An 18,448-nucleotide genomic window follows, 5' to 3' on the forward strand; every position below is an offset into this window, starting at 1 on the left:
GGCAATGCCCTCAGAGGTGGAGTGACCTGCTGGAGCACCAATGGATGATGGGGTGAGGGACCAAAGTCCCGCAGGCAACGTTCCCTGTTGGCTGCACTTTATTCCGCACGGCACGTTGTTTTTCAACACGCGGTCCCGTCACATTCCTTCGTCTGTGCGGTATTTCCGATGTAAAGGCCATGAGCAGCCTGCGAGAGGGACCTTGCACACCACTGCGTGGGTGCAGTTCAGCGGGTACGTTGCCTGCAGCCATTCTTGGAACTGCATCTGTAAATGAATCGTCGCATTCGAGTGGGCCGGGGCAGATGTTTCATCGTAGGGTTTTTCTTTTGTTGCTTTCAGACTTTTACAGTGTCAGCCGTGGCTCAGTGGGCAGCACTCTCGCCTCTTGTGGGTTCACATCCCACTCCAGGGCCTTTGAGCACAGAAATCTAGGCTGACACTCCCAATGCAGTGTTATAGGAGTGCCGCACTGTCGGGGGTACCATCTTTCAGATGAGGCGTTAAACCGAGGTCCCGTCTGCGCTCTCAGGTGGATGTAAAAGATCCCCATGGCACTATTTCGAAGAAGAGCAGGGGAGTTATCCCTGGTGTCCTGGCCAATATTTCATCATCATCATCACAGGCAGTCCCTCGAGGAAGACTTGCTTCCACTCTAAAAGTGAGTTCTCAGGTGACTGAACAGTCCAATACGGGAATTACAGTCTCTGTCACAGGTGGGACAGACAGTGATTGAAGGAAAGGGTGGGTGGGGAGTCTGGTTTGCCGCACGCTCCTTCCGCTGCCTGCGCTTGTTTTCTGCATGCTCTCGGCGACGAGACTCGAGGTGCTCAGCGCCCTCCCGGATGCTCTTTCTCCACTTATGGTGGTCTTTGGCCAGGGACTCCCAGGTGTCGGTGGGGATGTTGCACTTTATCAGGGAGGCTTTGAGGGTGGTCCCTTGTAACGTTTCCTCTGCCCACCTGGGGCTCCCTTGCTGTGTAGGAGTTCCCAGTAGAGCGCTTGCTTTGGGAGTCTCATGTCAGGCATGCGAACAATGTGGCCCGCCCAACGGAGCTGGTCGAGTGTGGTCAGTCAATCCCTCAATCAATGTCACTAAAAAACAGATGATCTGGTCATTATCACATTGCTGTGTGTGGGAGCTTGCTGTGCGCAGGTTGGCTGCCGCGTTTCCCACATTACAACAGTGACAACAGTCTAAAAGTACTTCATTGGCTGTCAAGCACTTTATTGATACGTCCGGTGGTCGTGAAAGGCGCTATATAAATGCAAGTCTTTTACATAAGAAACGCATATTTTGAAAGTTACAAAAATGTGCATGGGGAGCTATAAAGGGTTAAATTTAAATTTAATTATGTCTGTTTCCTGTCAACATAGTCTGCAAAACTGAGATAATACAGATTTTTAACATTTCAAACAGAAATATCGTTTAAAATTTAAAAAACTGTGTCCTGTTCGGCCCAGACTGTCAGCCAGTACCCTGGCGGCAAGTTTATACAGATGTGATCTGTGTGAAACTTTTCTGTGAGATTTTAATTCTGTGGCATTTCATTCACGTACAGTGAGGTTTAATGTTAGCAATTTAATATTGCGGCCAGCACATACTTACTGCCATTGCTTGTTTTGCCTCCTGTCCTTGTCCAAGCGGTTTCTGCTGATGTTGTTGGAGGGGGGGGGGGGGGCTCTCAGTCCTGTACTGACAGGTTTTGGCTTTCAACAGAGCCGGCCTTTAACAGACCTGTTGAAAAGCTTCAACCTTCCCCAAGGCTAAACAAGCTCAGCTCTCTGCCTCTGGCATGTTGCCTTTGGCCCCTCGCGCTGCCCCTCGCGCTGCTCCTCGCTGGATTAGGAAGCACCTGCTTGCAAAAGATGATACTTTAGTGTTTGGTAACAGAGACGGGCAGTTTGGAGGTCAAGATTTGGGGATCTGACAGATTTTCAACTTGAAGGGGAGGCTGCGGGGGGGGGGAGAGCTGGATCCGTCCTAATTGTGTGGCCTGAGGAGTTTTAAAACCTTTGTTTTCGAACATTCTTACGCTAAGATTTGATCAACAAAGAATGGCCAAAAAAGCAAATCCCAATTGCTGGCTGGGAGACCCAGTCCAATATAATGTAGTTACTGTCGGGAAACAAGTCCTTAAGATCATTTAAACTTAATGCACACAATGCTGGAGCTGCTGCGTGGGTCATTAAGTTGCTGCAGAAACCCAAAAATGTGTTACTTTACCCAGGTGTTTTCTCGAGCTCCTGCAACTGAATCACTGAAAGTTAACGTGCAGGTACAGCAAGCAATTAGGAAAGCAAATGGTATGCTGGCCTTTATGTCAAAAGAATGGGAGTATACGAGTAAAGACGTCTTACTGCAGTTATACTTCTCTTCTTTTTAGGCAGTCCCTCAGAGTCAAGGATGACTTGCTTCCACAAAATTTAAAATTGTTAGCTCAATAAGAACGTAAGAATTAGGAGCAGGAGGCCATTCGGTCCTTTGAGCCTGCTCCGCCATTCAATAAGATCATGGCTGATTCCCACCCTATCCCCATATCCCTTGATTCCCTTTCATCTGTCGATCACGGTCTTGAATATACTCAACGACTGAGCCTCCACAGCCCTCTGGGGCAGAGAATTCCAAAGATTCACCACCCTCTGAGTGAAGAAATTCCTCCTCATCTCAGTCCTAAATGGCCGACCCCTTATTCTGAGACTGTGACCCCCTGGTTCTAGACACCCCAGCCCGGGGAAAACATTCTCCCTGCATCTACCCTGTCAAGCCCTGATAAGAATGTTGGATGTTTCAATGAGATCACCTCTCATTCTTCTAAACTCTAGAGAATATAGGCCGAATCTCTCCCCATAGGACAATCCCTCCCATCCCAGGAATCAGTCTGGTGAACCTTTGTTGCACTCCCTCAATGGCAAATATATCCTTCCTTAGGTAAGGAGGAAAGAACTGTATACAATCCTCCAAGTGTGGAATGCATTGCATTCTTTCACGTCAAAGAGCATCCTAGCCGGAAACACATTTTCTGTAGCTTGGGAAAAGAAAGACGTTCATTTATATAGTGCATTTCATCATCTCCAGACGTCTCAAAGCGCTTTACAGCCAATGAAGTACTTTGAGTGTCGTCACTGTTGTAATGTAGGAAACGCGGCAGCCAATTTGCGCACAGCAAGCTCCCACAAACAGCAATGTGATAATGACCCGATAATCTGTTTTTGTTATGTTGATTGATGGATAAATATTGGCCCAGGACACCGGGGAGAACTCCCCCTGCTCTTCTTCGAAATAGTGCCATGGGATTTTTTTTTTTTACATCCACCCGAGAGGGCAGACGGGGCCTCGGTTTAACGTCTCATCCGAAAGACGGCACCTCCGACAGTGCAGCACTCCCTCAGCACTGCACTGGGAGTATCAGCCTAGATTTTTGTGCTCAAGAGCCTGGAATGGGACTTGAACCCACGACCTTCTGACCCACAGGCGAGTGCGCTACCCACTGAGCCACGACTGACCCAGGAGGGAACAGAATGGGTTAACCATGAACAGTTGAGCCTTTAACCATTGACCCTTTTCCGGGAAGGTGACACATTGGAAGACTCTGTAACTGTGTAATCACCCTGAGCGACTCAAAGTTTCAGATGAGCCATCCAGGTGTTTAGTTTTGACAGTTTGACTCCACAAAACCTCTACCCTGTTGGATAATCCAGGCACTTTCAATTGAAACCCGTTACATTTGGGCCAAATAAAGGTTTACTTGTTGAAAATGCTTAAAACAGCAGCAATTAGGCAGTGGCACGAACACCTGTTGTTGTAGTTTGTGGTTAGTTGAGGTGGTTACTTTTCGTGATAGTCCTACCACTAAATTCTATTGTAGCCTTCTGTTTGCGATGGACACAGTGACCCGTTATTTGTACACACAGTTTCAATCACATTTTCAAACCCACCAGGCTTTTTAGAGGCCAGACGTTGATTCCAATCAAAAGGAGTCGGCCATTCGGCCCTTCGAGCCTGCACCACCAATCAATATGATCATGGCTGATCATGCAACTTCAGTACCCCATTCCTGCCTTCTCTTCATACCCACTGGTCCCTTTAATTGTAAGGGCCACATCTAACTCCCTTTCGAATATATCTAACGAACTGGTCATAACAACTTTCTGTGGTAGAGAATTCCACAGGGACTATTTTTTAATATATATATTTTTTTTAAGTATTATTGTCAAAAGTATTATATGTATATATTATGCAGAATCATCAGATTTTTTTTAAATGCTAATTTTTTAAATCCATGATCAGTAATTAGCTATAATTGTGAATATTTTCCTTTGCTCATTGAGTCTATTTATGTATCTTCTATTTTGTTGCTCAATCTCTAACCAAGGACTTGGTGGAAAGATCCTGTGGAAGAGCCTTCTGGGATTGAGTCTGACTGCAAATGTCATCTTCGCCTCAGTCTACCTCTACCAAGGTCTGGACTGATCAGGAAATCCCCAAAAAAGCTCAGGACACCTTCTGAAGAAATTGTTCGATGACTTGACTGATCCAGTCAGCCGCTCTCATCACACACAAGCTTCACACCGCAGATGAACACCGCCTTTGCATCGCCAATTAACCATCCCCTTTGCCCCCATCAAAGACTTGTAACTGTGCGGGCGAGTTAGGGGGAGATAAATGGAGACCACAGCTTGTCTGGTCCTCCTGTAGGTATGGTGATTGAATTCTGCCTCCTCTTCCCCCACCCCTGCAAATTTTATATGTGCGTTCCGAACGTGTTCGGTCCAGCCTCCACTAGTTTCTGTAAAATATGTTGACTGGTGCTCATGTGCACAAGAAGCAAAAGACATTAATGTGGCTTACTACTGCATCGAGGAACTCCAAGAAAATGCAACTTAACTGGCTGTTGGTGACTCATTGTTAAAGTTATCTAATTTTTTTATATATATATATATATTTTAAGGCTAGTCCAGCCTGGTTTTGTTTATAGGCTCCTACCTATAGAACCAATGTATTCAACCAATGTATTCAACCTTTTTGCTGCTTTACTGTTCATACCTTGCAAGGCGAGGTAAGATTAGCATCAAAACACTGTTCAGCCCTCATGAGTTCGGGGAAAGAAACGGTGAGTGGTGGCATTGATGGTACGGTTTACAGTAATCTTAACATCTGCTCGTGTCTGTCTGCAGTGCCTCGGTCAGTGGGCTTCCCCAGCTGCTTATCGACTCGAACGCGACAAGTTTAACGGCTCACAGACAACGGGAAAAATATATATTTTGTGAAAAAAAAATATTGACGGGAGGCTTGGAAAAGTTCTTTCTGACTTTGACAGCCTTCCCACTTCATCGCCGGGGAAACCAAACGGGATTAAGTTCAGCACATGGCTGAGGTTTACACATTATATAGTCTGTTGATTTACTGCTGGAGGGGGCATCAGGCCGAAGGATCTAGTAATGTTTTTGTTTATCCTGCCTTTCTATAGATGAGCAGTGTGTTGGGACTAGGGAGCAAAGGTCACGACGGGTGACGAGACATTTGGCTCCTCCAGGTGAATTCTTTCCCTTCGCTTTAAAGTTGGGAAAATGTTCATCCATGCACCTTTTTTTTTAATCATTAACTCTTTCTCACTGAAGCAGACGGATGCTCAGTGCAAGTGGTCGACTGGAACTCTATATTTGGAGAGAGAAAGAAAAGTCCTGCACTGGAAAGGGTTAAAGTTGCATTGTGTTACGCTGGTCCGCACATCTTGATACGGTCCAGACTGACCTGCGGCAACTCGGTGTGCTGCCAAGTGACCCTGACCAGGGCAAATGGACGCTTGCAGTTGAAGAAATGGGCAGAGTGAATTCTCAGCGGGATCCCGACCTCCTGACTTCCTTTCAACCAGTTGGCTCAATAATGTGGAACATTTGAAATCAAGGCAAATATAAAACTATTTTTTGAAGGGGAGGGGGGTATGTGGGGGGGCGGGGGTGGGGGTGGGGGGTGAAGGATGTAGTTATCATCAAAAACACTGTTTTTGGCTTCAAGATCCCAGAAGGCAGCCTTTGTTGTCTGCTGTAGGTAAGAATAGTGCCTCAGGGAGGGTATACCTAAGTGTAGGCTGGTTGACTGTGGTAGAGCTGTCTTCGACAAGGGCACACAGATCCTCAAGGTAAACATCCCAATTACTACCAATGAAGCTTGCTCTATTTTAAAGCCGATATAAAGGATCGTTCTACAATAACCATATTGGTGAATTGAGGCTGATTAGCGTGGTGCGGCGCTGTTCTTAGATGGAGTCTGAAAGGCCGCCTTTCTGTGCTCAGTCACACCTCTATGGTTCGGAGTTGACACACTCCACCCCTTTGACCAGAAAGCTGGACACCATGTCAGGTACCGGACCTGCAGAAGGCCAGCTGTTGGGCCAGTTCTCCGCCCAGTTGGACCGGCTTTTTGCCAGCCCACTGACGAGCGCAAGGAACAAGTGCTAGACGACATACCGCCTTGTGTCCTGGGTCTAGGTGTTCAGCTTGAGTTTCAAATGCGCAGTCGGGAAGAGGATTATGACGGGGGGGAAAACTTTGGAATAAGGAATATTGTTTGAGGACGGCTGCGCTTGTTTGGTAATGGCCGCAACTTGCCGGTGGTGTGAGTATGTGACCTGCTTTATGCCCGTTGCCAGCAACACATGAACTCACTGGCACCACTCGAGAGCCCAGGCCTTGCATTTCCGATTTGCTGGTTCGTTGTTGTCCTGGCATGGCTTGCTCGTATTTGCATTCTGTTTCCCAATCCCGCAAAAGTATCCAGATCGTGAGGCAGTGCCACCACACCCAACAGAATGACGACACAGGCTTTGAGAATCGCCCAACGGAAGTCAAATGCTTGTTATTCTTAATGATTAGCCTAAAGTAAGGCAGCTTTCTAGCAATGCTCTGACTACGTTTTACACTGCAGGCGCCATTGAACATGATATAAATGGACGGCCTGTGCATTGTTACCGTGTTTTTGACGAGTGTTATTTTTTGGGGTGGTGGGGGGAAGCTGATGAAAAATATTTCTTGGTTTATTGTAAAGGAAACACTGTGATGGGTTTGGCTGAGTGAGCGCTGAAACCAACTAGAATCCCCATACTCCAAAAGCTTAATCGGTACTGTGTACTTTCATTATACGGACCAAGCTAATGTGCAGATTATATTCCTGCTCTGACTTAGGAGAGGAAACCTTACTGAAATCAATCAGAATCTATTATTTTCTAGTCAAACAAAACTTTACGAATGCATTATGAGAAAAGAAAAAACATAGTATTTCGAAACACTTCAGTGCTCCTGATACCAGAAGTGACACTGAGAAACAGAGCTGTCACTACACTTCCGGCAGCTCCAGCGTGTGTCTGCTGGGTTTCGCCCCATGTGTGAAGTTCTGAGCATTTTAAGCTGTTTGCCCGTGTGAACTTCTCTGCTGTTTTGTTTTTGTACCCTGCCATGCTGTCGCTCATGCTCACCTTTGGGCTTCCAGCTGCCAGTCTCATGCTGATTCCTGTTTGTCCGTGGTCTCTTGCAAGTGGTGCTTCACCGATGCGAGCTTCATCCTTTCGTTCTGTAATTTTGTTGCATCATAAGAACATGAGAAATAGGAGCAGGAGTCGGCCATTCGGCCCCTCGAGCCTGCTCCGCCATTTAATAAGATCATGGCTGATCTTCTACCTCACTTTCCTGCCCGATCCCCATATCCCTTAATATCCAAAAATCTATCGATCTCTGTCTTGAATATACTCAATGACTGAGCCTCCACAGACCTCTGGGTGCATGTGTCCTACACGCCCGTGTTAATTTACTGGGACTGGTCTTTTTCTCACAAGCTGCCGTTTCCTATCGCACCTTCCACACCGCCTGCGTTGCGCTCCTGTTGCTTGTCGCAGGTCGTAATTGTCTGATGACAAATTATGAGCAAGGTTGGGCGTGAAAAATTACAGGTGAGAGTGAGCAGCAAATCATTGATCACTCGTGAGGGACTCCAGAGCAAGAGGAGTGTACAAGAGCAGCAGCAGGCAACCGGGAGCGAGCCATCGGTGAATTGCTGCTCTTGAACAAATGCTGCATTTATATTGCATTGCTGCTGCCACAAGCAAGTCCTGACTCTGGCATCAGCACAGCAATAGAAGCATTGGCACCACCACTGCTGTCTGCAGTGAGTTGGAGACCTTCCCAAAGAGGTGGATTCTCTCTGGTCACTCTGGCGTGTCACTGTGGTTCTTCTGCCACTAGCTGAGAACATTGCCTGCTACAGACTCAAAACTACAAATGCAATTGGCAAGCAACTGCACGTAGGTAAAAACCCATCGTGCACAGATTGCTGCTTCGGTATTGTCACTGGAATCCCCACACTCCAAACATCTGTCTATCTCAGCCTTGAATATATTCAGAAACTCAGCATCCACAGCTCTCTAGGGCAGAGAATTCCAAAGATTCACCACCCTCTGAGTGAAGAAATTCCTCTTCATCTCAGTCCTAAATGGCTGACCCGGTTCTAGACGCCCCAGCCCGGGGGAAACAACCTCACAGCATCTACCCTGTCAATCCCCCTCAGAATCTTGTATGTTTCAATGAGATCGCCTCTCATTCTTCTAAGCTCCAGAGACTATAAGCCCATTCTACACAACCTCTCATTGTAAGACAGCCCTCTTATCCCAGGAATCAATCTAGTGAACCTTTGTTGCACCGTCTCCAAGGCAAGTGTATCCTTCCTTAGATAAGGAGACCAAAACTGTGCACAGTACTCCAGGTGTGGTCCCACCAGGGCCCTGTACAATTGTAGCAAGACTTCCTTACTCGTATACTCCAACCCCCTTGCAATAAAGGAGAACTTGCCATTTGCCTTCCTCACTGCTTGCTGTAGCTGCATGCTCGCTTTGTGTTTCTTGCACGAGGACACCCAAGTCTCTCAACGCCAACATTTAAAGGTTTCTCACCATTTAAAAATATTCTGTTTTTCTATTGGATGCAGAGAAGTGTTGGATGTGGAGAGTGCTTCGATCCGCCATTGGCCCTGTTCACAAATTGCTTCCCTGCAATGCCCAAAATGGTGCGGGAGTGCACGGGGAGCTCGTCGCCTTCAAGGAATCCCGCACTGCTTCTCCTTAGTCAAATCCCAAATTATTCTACAACGTTAGAGTCGCAGCGAAGCAGAAACTGTCTCACAGTGACTCGCCCTCGGTTAGCAGTTGGCTGGTGAGGGAAGCGATTAGCTTGGGATCAGACCGCACCAGGGCAGGGACAACCAGCAGCGGGCAACAGCGGGACGAGATAGATCCAAGAAAATAATGCTCGCGAAAATAAAAACCGAAAATGCTGGATGGAAACACTCGGTGGTTCAGGCAGCATCTGTCGAGAGAAAACAGAGTTAATGTTTCATGCCGAATGAAGACCTTTCCTCAGAACCCATAAAGGTATTAGAGAAGCGACAGGTTTTTAAGCAAGTGCAGAGGCAGGGAAAGGGTGGAGGGGAACAAAGGGGAAGGTATGTGATAGGGTGGGAGGCAGGAGAGATTACATGATAAACGGTGTGATTGTACAAAACCATTACCATCTAATCCCCTCCCTTTCCCTGCCCCTACACTTGCTTAAAACCTGTTACATCTCTAACTTTTGCCAATTCTGAGGAAGGGTCATCGACCTGAAACGTTAACTCTGTTTCTCTCTCCACAGACGCTGCCTGACCCGCTGAGTGTTTCCAGCATTTTCTGTTTTAATTTCAGATTTGCACCATCCACAGTATTTGGCTTTTGTACACTAGGCGGAGGTGAGCAGGACCTTGAATGAAACGAACGCACAAATGCTATGCCTGTTGTTAAATCAACAAGACAATTTGTGTGTTGGAGGCTAGGTGCTAGATATTGATTGCTCTGATCAATCAGAAGCTCCATTGGTATTCACGACCGGGATGGTAAAGGCGAACTCCATGGACCTTGCTCTTTAATGTATATAAGTGCAAGCGCTTCGGTTTTAACTGTGTCATATCTTGCACCTGGGACAGGTGTTGATTTTTCATGTCAATGCCTTAATTCCTGCGTTAACATTTCAGATTTCCAGCGTTCCCCAGTATTTTGCTTTTGAGATAGCTTAAAATGATTCGAACTCTTGCCCTGAGCCACAGGAAGGCTGCAGACATTCTGGGACAGGCTGTGTGTGTCTGCCTGTGTGCTAGTATCACTCCCAGTCTTGCCTTGGTTTGTGCAGTGATGGAATGTGGTAATTCCCTCCCCCCAGGTAATTGTCCGGGGTGGTTTTAACATATTCTGACATCACGCAGTGGCTAGCAAAATCATTAATCTGCATAATCTACTGCAAATTTTCATTCAGATGATGTTGCTTTAATACGGTGGCTTCCTTTTCCTTATTGACCTAACCACACAAGGATTATTATTTTTTTCTGATTGTAGCATCTTTCTGAAAACTAAGCTGCTGGTGAAGTACTGTTGATATTTTCAAGTATCTGGAGACTTGTCTGTGCGATTCAAACAGTTCCACCAAACTGCTGAGACAAAGCACTCCTGGAAAAGTGTCACTGCTGCCTGTTCACTGAATGTTATCGCGTGTGGATGCGGGGGGGGGAGTTCACTTGTGTTTATTGTTGTCCCCCAGGTTGAAGCCGAAACCAAACCTTGAACTGGTTTAACAGCTTCTTTACTTACGTAAGAGCTCCAAAACACAACACGACATTACCACTGGCTCTACGATCTTAATCTGTTTCGTTCACAGGACATGTACAGTGAGGCATCTTACCACTCAATCTCTCGAGTTTGAACTTCCAATAGCTGAATGGTGTACATAGTTTTTTTTTGCATATAATGTCGAGTTGGTTGATACTTCAAAGCCTTATTCACCGCCTGACTGCTGTTCGTGGCTTTTATTCGTTGTAAGATAGTTGAACTTTCAGAACTTTTATTTTTTTTCTCCTGCCATTGAGCGCCATCTGCCTCCAATGCGCAGCCTGGTGTAGATGCACAGTGTAACTGGCCGTACAAACGGAACAAGTTGGCAATGCAAACAGACACACCGGTTAATGCAGTGGTGCACCGTTTTGTTACAAGAAAAAAAAATGGAAATAAAAGTTTTGTCGGCGGAAATGTTTTTATGTCTTCAGGTTTTACTCGGTTCCTGGGTACATTTATAGAATCATAGAATGGTCCCAGCGCAGGAGGAGGTCATTCAGCCCATCGATCCTGTACTGGCTCTCTGCAACAGCACCTCAGCCAGTCCCACTCCCCCACCCCTAGCCCCTGTACATATCCTTTCCTCCTACTGCTTATCCAACTCCCTTGTGAAAGCCACCATTGACTCTGCCTCCACCACCTTTTCAGGCAGTGCATTCCAGATCCTAACCACTCACTGTGTTTTTTTAAAAAAACAAGCATTTCCTCATGTTGCCTTTGGGTTTATGTATTAAACTTTATTTTTCCTCCATTTTTTTTCCCTTAATGCTTTGGGTGAATTTTTATGATCATCAAGGTAAAGAATATCACTGTATGGGCAAATTGGTTTCTAATTTTGTTCTGTCCTGTTCTCCACTTCCCCATTGCCACCCCTCCCTCCCTGCTTCAACTCCAAAGCTTGGACTAGGCACCCCATATCTGAACTCAGCCAACGTTATTCTCATGTGGGCTTCTCTGACTGACTGACAATTTTTGTGCAAGATTCCTTCCTGGGTGTCAGCCGTGGCTCAGTGGGCAGCACCCTCGTCTCTGAGTCAGACGGTTATGAGCACAGAAATCTAGGCTGACACTCCCAGTGCAGTGCTGAGGGAGTGCCGCACTGTCGGAGGTGTCTTTTTTTGATGAGACGTTAAACCGAGGCTCCGTCTGCTCTCTCAGGTGGACATAAAAGCTCCCATGGCACTATTTCGAAGAAAAGCAGGGGAGTTATCCCTGATGTCCTGGGGCCAATATTTATCCCTCAATCAACATCACTAAAACAGATTATCTGGTCATTATCACATTGCTGTTTGTGAGAGCTTGCTGTGTGCAAATTGGCTGCCGCGTTTCCCACATTACAACAGTGACTATACTCCAAAAGTACTTTGTTGGCTGTAAAGCGCTTTGGGACATTCAGTGGTCATGAAAGGTGTATATAAATGCAAGTCTTTTTTTTTAAACTCAGCGCCCAACACTTCAATGAGGGGCATTTATAGTGAGAAGAGAGAATAAACTTTCATCTATCAGCCTGGGCTGAATTCACATTGGACCCAGCATGTGTTTAACCCATTACCACCCCAACTGGAGTCATTTAAAAAGTTTTTTTTTTCCAAAAAGTTAACATTCTGTATCATTGTCAGCTGAGTCGGTGTAACAGTAACTTGGTTTCTTAATTGAGAATCCATTGCAGTTTAATTCCCTAGGTATAATGTATTTGCTTTATGGGTTCTTTGTTTAAGAATTCATAGCAACACATTGCTATTAAGAACTACTTGGTTTAGTAGCAAAGGTTTAATAATCACACTACACATTACCAGTTCATCCACCAGGCTCACAACCACCTGCCTCATCGTGGATCCCCTGAATCCAGCTGGCTGGGGTTTTATTGAGTCTTGTGAACATCACGTGATTGGCTAAGCCACTCCCAACTCAACAGCTCTACAACTATTTTAATGTAAAACTATAAATCAAGTGCTCCGCTTATTAAAGGGGCACTAGAATCGACAAATTAAACTTTTTAAACAATAAACAATCAAATTAAAATTTGGTTGCCGGGGGTGATGATGCACTCCAGTTCCTCCAGTGCCCACCTCTCCTGGAAGGCCGCAAGCGTACCGGTGGACACCACGTGCACCATCTCCAGGGACACCCTGGCTTGAATGTAACCGCAGAAGAGAGGAAGGCAGTCGGGCTGAACGACTTCCCGCTGCCCAGCCCGGACAACAGCTCTACAACTATTTCAGTTTCAACAGCTCTACAACCTTTTTTGTTAAGAACAAAAATAAACATTAACTCAAGTGCCCCCTGATTAAAGGAAGGGGACACTCAAACACTTTTAAAGTGCCCTATTTTTTTGTGTTTTTTTTTAGGGCACCGAGAGACAAATTATACAAGTGCCCCCTGACTGGGGGAGGGGACACTAAAAACGCAGCAATACAACAAATTGAACTTTAAAACATATAAAAACAAATTAAAATTTGGTTGCCGGGGGTGATGATAAACTCCAGTCCCTCCGGCGTCCACCTCTCGCGGAAGGCCGCGAGAAATGTTTCCGCCCGGTTTCGAATCGAGGACCTGTCACGTGTTAGGTGAACGTGATAACCACTAGACTAAGGAAACACTTCAACAGCTCTACAAACCTGGGAGCATGCTCACAGGTGCATATATTACATCAGTTTTAACTGCACGCTCCTCGGCTTTGTCAGTCTGATGTGAATCAGGCAAGGACAACATGGGAATGCTGGCAGGAATGTGGGTTTCTTTTCCAAGCAGCATGAGGTGATGGGCTTGAACATTCTAGTCACAGGGGAGAGAGGGGACTGTGGGTGAAACGAACATCATATATATATTTGAAACATACTTTAATGAAGACGATATCATTATCGAATGTTTAATTGCTTTTAATAGAAAATAATTGGAGTAAGTCTCCCCAGCTGTGATTCTCAAAAATTATGCACTTTTAAATATTGAAAGAATCAAATCCAGGTAATGTGTTCCATTTTAATTAGTAAGTAATGGCTTTAAAATGAGCTATTTTCAGACAACCAGGGCAATGGAACTATATCTGACTGATTTTATATCAAATTCTTGGACTGTGATGGTCCAAAGACCTGTCACATAACAAAGTCCACCAAACAATGCCGACATGAGACCTGTTCAAAGATGTAGATGATACTTGGGTAAGGGTATAATATCAGTACTGGTTAATGGGTTATGGAAGTGGCCACAAAAGTGCAGTAATCACCTCAGGCCTTGCCCACTAATAACACATGGGACTAGGTCATTGAGCCCCTCGAGACTGTTCAATTAGATCATGGCTGATCTGTTCCTCCCAGCTTTGGATTTGAACCTGCCTGGCTTGTGCATAATTATATACATGGGACAATACCAGAATAAAAAAAACAATGCATAATTATAGCAGCAAGATTGTGCTACCTTATTTACCTTAAAATCATCTATCTACTCAATTTACCTTGACACCAATAAGTACCTACAAACTTACTTTAGGAACTGCAAACATCAAACTGCTGCTTAACCAGGCCCCTCTGCACCAACACAGCTGGTCGAGTTTACCATTGTTAACTGTTCACTGCTACAAGCACCTTAAATCATCAATGCATGAGTAACCTCTAGTAGGGGAGTAGATCTTAGATAATTATAAGCGGACTAGTAAATAGCCCCTAATGTTGTCCACAGTCAGTTGATGAATATAACTTTTTTTTATATACAAGGTGATGGAATTAAGAAAGATCCTCGATCAAGCCATCTGTTGGCCGGAGCCTGGTACTACACTGTGACAGTTGACATTGCAAAATTGAATGTTCAGTATTTCCTGGAAATCACGAGTTAAGGTTTGTGGCCAAGAGGGGCCAGATTTTCTTCTACAAAAACAAAAAAATGCTGGAAATACTCAGCAGGTCAGACATCAGAATGACCATCGACCTAAAACGTTAATTCTATTTCTCTCTCCACAGATGCTGAGAATTTCCAGCATTTTCTGTTTTTATTTCAGAACTCCAGCATCTGCAGTATTTTACTTTCAGATTTTCTTTTATAATGGAGAGAAAATGCAACTCCTCCTCCCAAGCTAATTTCAGATTTAAGGATTTCAGTGGTTGGAGCCAAGGATTCGAGCGCAGTGATGGACAATAATCACACCCATATTTGATTATTTATATTTATCCCCCAATCAACATCTACAACAGATTATCTGGTCATTCTCACATTGCTGTTTGTGGGAGCTTGCTGTGTGCAAATTGGCTGCCGTGTTTCCCACATTATTACAGTGACTACACTCCAAAAGTACTTAATTGGCTGTAAAGCGCTTTGGAATGTCCAGCGGTCGTGAAAGGTGCTATATAAATGCAAGTCTTTCTTTTTATTTAACTTCTTCAAAGACAAGTCACTGTCACCGTAATGGGGAAGTTTGTCTTGTTTCCGTGAAAGTGCAAACTGTGGTATATTCTCTACGACATCACAAACACACAGACTTCAAGATGGCTCTGAACACAGGAACTTGTCAGGTGACCTGTCACCTGATGCCTTTATAGTATTTACAGCATTGCCACAGTGGTCCACTAGGTGGAACTATATTATACAACCAAACTCTCCTAATGACTCAGTGGGTAAGTGGCCCATCCAGTTTGTTCATGAGCCCCACCTCCTTGCTTACTCCTGACAGGGGTAGTTGATGCAAATCTCCAGCCTGACCTCTGGAGTGATGTGTGGCACAGCAAGACTCAAAGGATTTTGCACTCTTGCCTCCTGGATTATCTGAGTAACTGAAGACAGTAAGCCTTCTATTTGAGAGAGAAAAGAATCTGCGATCTGGAGATGGAGAACAGGAAATGCATTTCAGATTTAAATTATATTGTGACTATCACGTGTCCTTTGAACATACAGGCGATGAGGTGCAGTCGCTGTTGCCAAAACCCTGAGCTGTTTCACTTCACTGTGCTTATTTGTTAATTATATTTGAACGGCAGGATGGAGCATTGCTCTCCAGAATAGCAATGGGCTGTATGCGCGGCATAAAGGCACCTTTCTCTTGAAGCCACAACTTGTTCTGTTGTGTAGAATTGCTAGATTTTGTGACATGCTATTAATCATGGAAAATCTTGAAGCATCTTTAAATTATAATGAGTACCTCCCCCAAGTTGCTTTTTAGTTGCATTTTTTCCTGAAATATTGTTCCATCATTCACTAGGGAAATCCCTTTGTAATTACAATCTATATTACATCACAGGGGTTATTACATCACAGGGGTAATTACATCACCCCTGTGCTCACTGACCTACATTGGCTCCCAGTTAAGCAACGCCTCGATTTCAAAATTCTCATCCTTGTTTAGAAATCCCTGCATGGCTTCGCCCCTCCGAGATGTCTGCGCACCTCTAATTCTGCCCTCTTGAGCATCCCTGATTATAATCGCTCAACCATTGGTGGCTGTGCCTTCTGTTGCCTGGGCCCCAAGCTCTGGAACTCTCTGCCTAAACCTCTCCACTTCTCTACCTCTCTTTCCCCCTTCAAGAAGTTCCTTAAAATCTACCTCTTCACCTGCCCTAATTTCTCCTTATGCGGCTCGGTGTCAAATTTTTAGCTCATAATACTCCTGTGAAGCCACCTTGGGACATTTCACTGCATTAAAGGCGCTATATAAATACAGGTTGTTGTTGTTGATTTTGTGAAATGCTATTAATCACGGAAAAACCTGAAGGATCTTTAAGTTATAATGAATACCTCCCCTAAGCTGCTTTTCATTTGCCTTTTTTCCTGAAATATTGTTCCATCATTCATACAAGTGAAATCCCTTTGTAATTACAATCGTGGCTGTAACAGATTGTCAGAAATTGAGCAAATTTCAAATTGAGAAAAAGCAAGGACTAAGATTTTTGTGTGTGGCTCTCTCTTCACCCTCTTTACGTATCCCCTGGGTGCCTTATCTTGCGTCTCAGACTCCGGGCTGGCGAGAAGTTTCGAGTGAATGGGCGTTGGCTTTAACACTGAGGCTCGCATGCACATTAGTACAGTTTTACTGCTCTTAAGTGTATAACATTTCCAAATCCAAAGCCAAGTTCTGTGTGGGTCAGGTCTCTACTGTAGCTGTGGGTATAGCAAATATGTAAGTGCTTTAGCTCAATGTAGAGAATTTAGCCAGTTGGCTGATTGCTCTTAATTAAAGAAAGAACTTGCATTTATATAGCACCATTCACCATCTCGGGACCATCAGAAGCGCTACACGACAAATTACATCCTTTTGATGTGTAGTCACTGTTGTAATGTGGGAAACGCGGCAGTCAATTTGCGCACAGCAAGCTCCCACAACCAGCAACATGATAATAACCCAGATAATTTGTTTTAGTGCCATGGGATCTTTTACATTCACCTGAGAGAGCAGACAGGACCTCGGTTTAACATTTCATTCGAAAGACGGCGCCTTCGACAGTGCAGTGCTCCCACAGCACTGCGCTGCAGTGTCAGCCTGGATATCCACACTTTGTGGCAGCTCAGCATAGATCAGGACCCCGTGTGTGGGAAGTATCTAGTGCAAACTCACATTCTGTTGTCATGTGATGCCGTGTTATTATAATGAAGTTTCAACCACCAAACATCCCAGTCCTGTCTTATTTTTTTCAAGTCCCCCCCTCCTCAACAAACCGAGGCCCTGTCTGCCCACCCAAGTGATTTATCAGATCTCATGGCAAGGAAGATCTCCAAGTGTCCTGGTCAACATTTAACTCCCAACCATTATCTGGTCATTTATCTCATTGCTGTTTGTGGAAGAGCAGGGGATATCTCTCCAGTGTCCTGGGGCCAATATTTATCTTTCAATTAACATCACATTAAAAAAAACAGATTATCTGGTCATTATCACTTGGTGTTTGTGGGAGCTTGCTGTGCACAAATTGGCTGCCATGTTTCCTTACATTATAACTTCCAAAATGTACTTCATTGGCAGTAAAGGGCTTTGGGTTGCCCTGAGATAGTGGATCGGTGCTGTATAACTGTAAGTCTGTTTGGTTTGTGTTAAGAACATAAGAATTAGGAGCAGGAGTTGGCCATTCGGCCCCTCGAGCCTGCTCCGCCATTCGATAAGATCATGGCTGATCTTCGACCTCAACTCCACTTTTCCGCCTGATCCCCATATCCCTCTATTTCCCTAGAGTCCAAAAATCTATCGATCTCGGCCTTGAATATACTCAACAACTAAGCATCCACAGCCCTCTGGAGCAGAGAATTCCAGAGATTCACCACCGGTTAAGTTGTACGGTTTATGTTTCAGAAGCTCAAACCAACATGTTTTCATGCAAAGGCTACAGATTGTGGCGGCTGTGTAACAACCAGTGTTCTGTCACAGTATAACCAGTGTCTGATCTACCTTGCGAAACTTACTTGTGTTTGGCAGAAATCAAATCAGGATGTGGGAACATTGCAGGGAAAACAATTTCAACCACTCCCGCCTCTGGGCAGGTACCCCACCTCCTTTGTCGGATGATTGACAGGGCATTATTGTAGCCTGGAGCTTACAGAACACTTTACACGCCCTTTCTCTTTCTCTCATTGCCAACAAACATTCAGAGAGGTGGCAAACCCGCAAAGGGAAATAATCACAAAAGTGAATTCTGCAGGTAGAGACTGTTTGGGGTGTGTGTGGGGGGGGGGCATGTCACGTGAATTTACAAAACCTTTTTGAATATTCCAAGGCAACAATTTAACGTGGAGTCAGAGGTTCAAGATGAAGTGTAGACAGTAATTAGACTAATTACAGCATGTGTCTAGTTCAG

At 45.0% G+C, this 18,448-nt stretch overlaps 1 protein-coding gene across 3 annotated transcripts in view; it reads left to right on the top strand.

The window, feature by feature from the left end:
- Positions 1 to 5,936, top strand: part of tmem201 (transmembrane protein 201) — a 218,079-nt gene extending 212,143 nt beyond the window's left edge. For all 3 annotated transcript variants that reach the window (XM_070860511.1, XM_070860512.1, XM_070860513.1), the window contains one exon: positions 4,377 to 5,936. In XM_070860511.1, coding sequence (XP_070716612.1) covers positions 4,377 to 4,474 — 98 coding nt within the window. In that variant the 3' untranslated portion in view covers positions 4,475 to 5,936. The remainder of the gene's footprint in view (positions 1 to 4,376) is intronic.
- The last annotated feature ends 12,512 nt before the right edge of the window (positions 5,937 to 18,448 follow it).

Source organism: Pristiophorus japonicus, chromosome 18 (genome assembly GCF_044704955.1).
Source record: "Pristiophorus japonicus isolate sPriJap1 chromosome 18, sPriJap1.hap1, whole genome shotgun sequence".
NCBI lineage: Eukaryota > Metazoa > Chordata > Chondrichthyes > Pristiophoridae > Pristiophorus > Pristiophorus japonicus.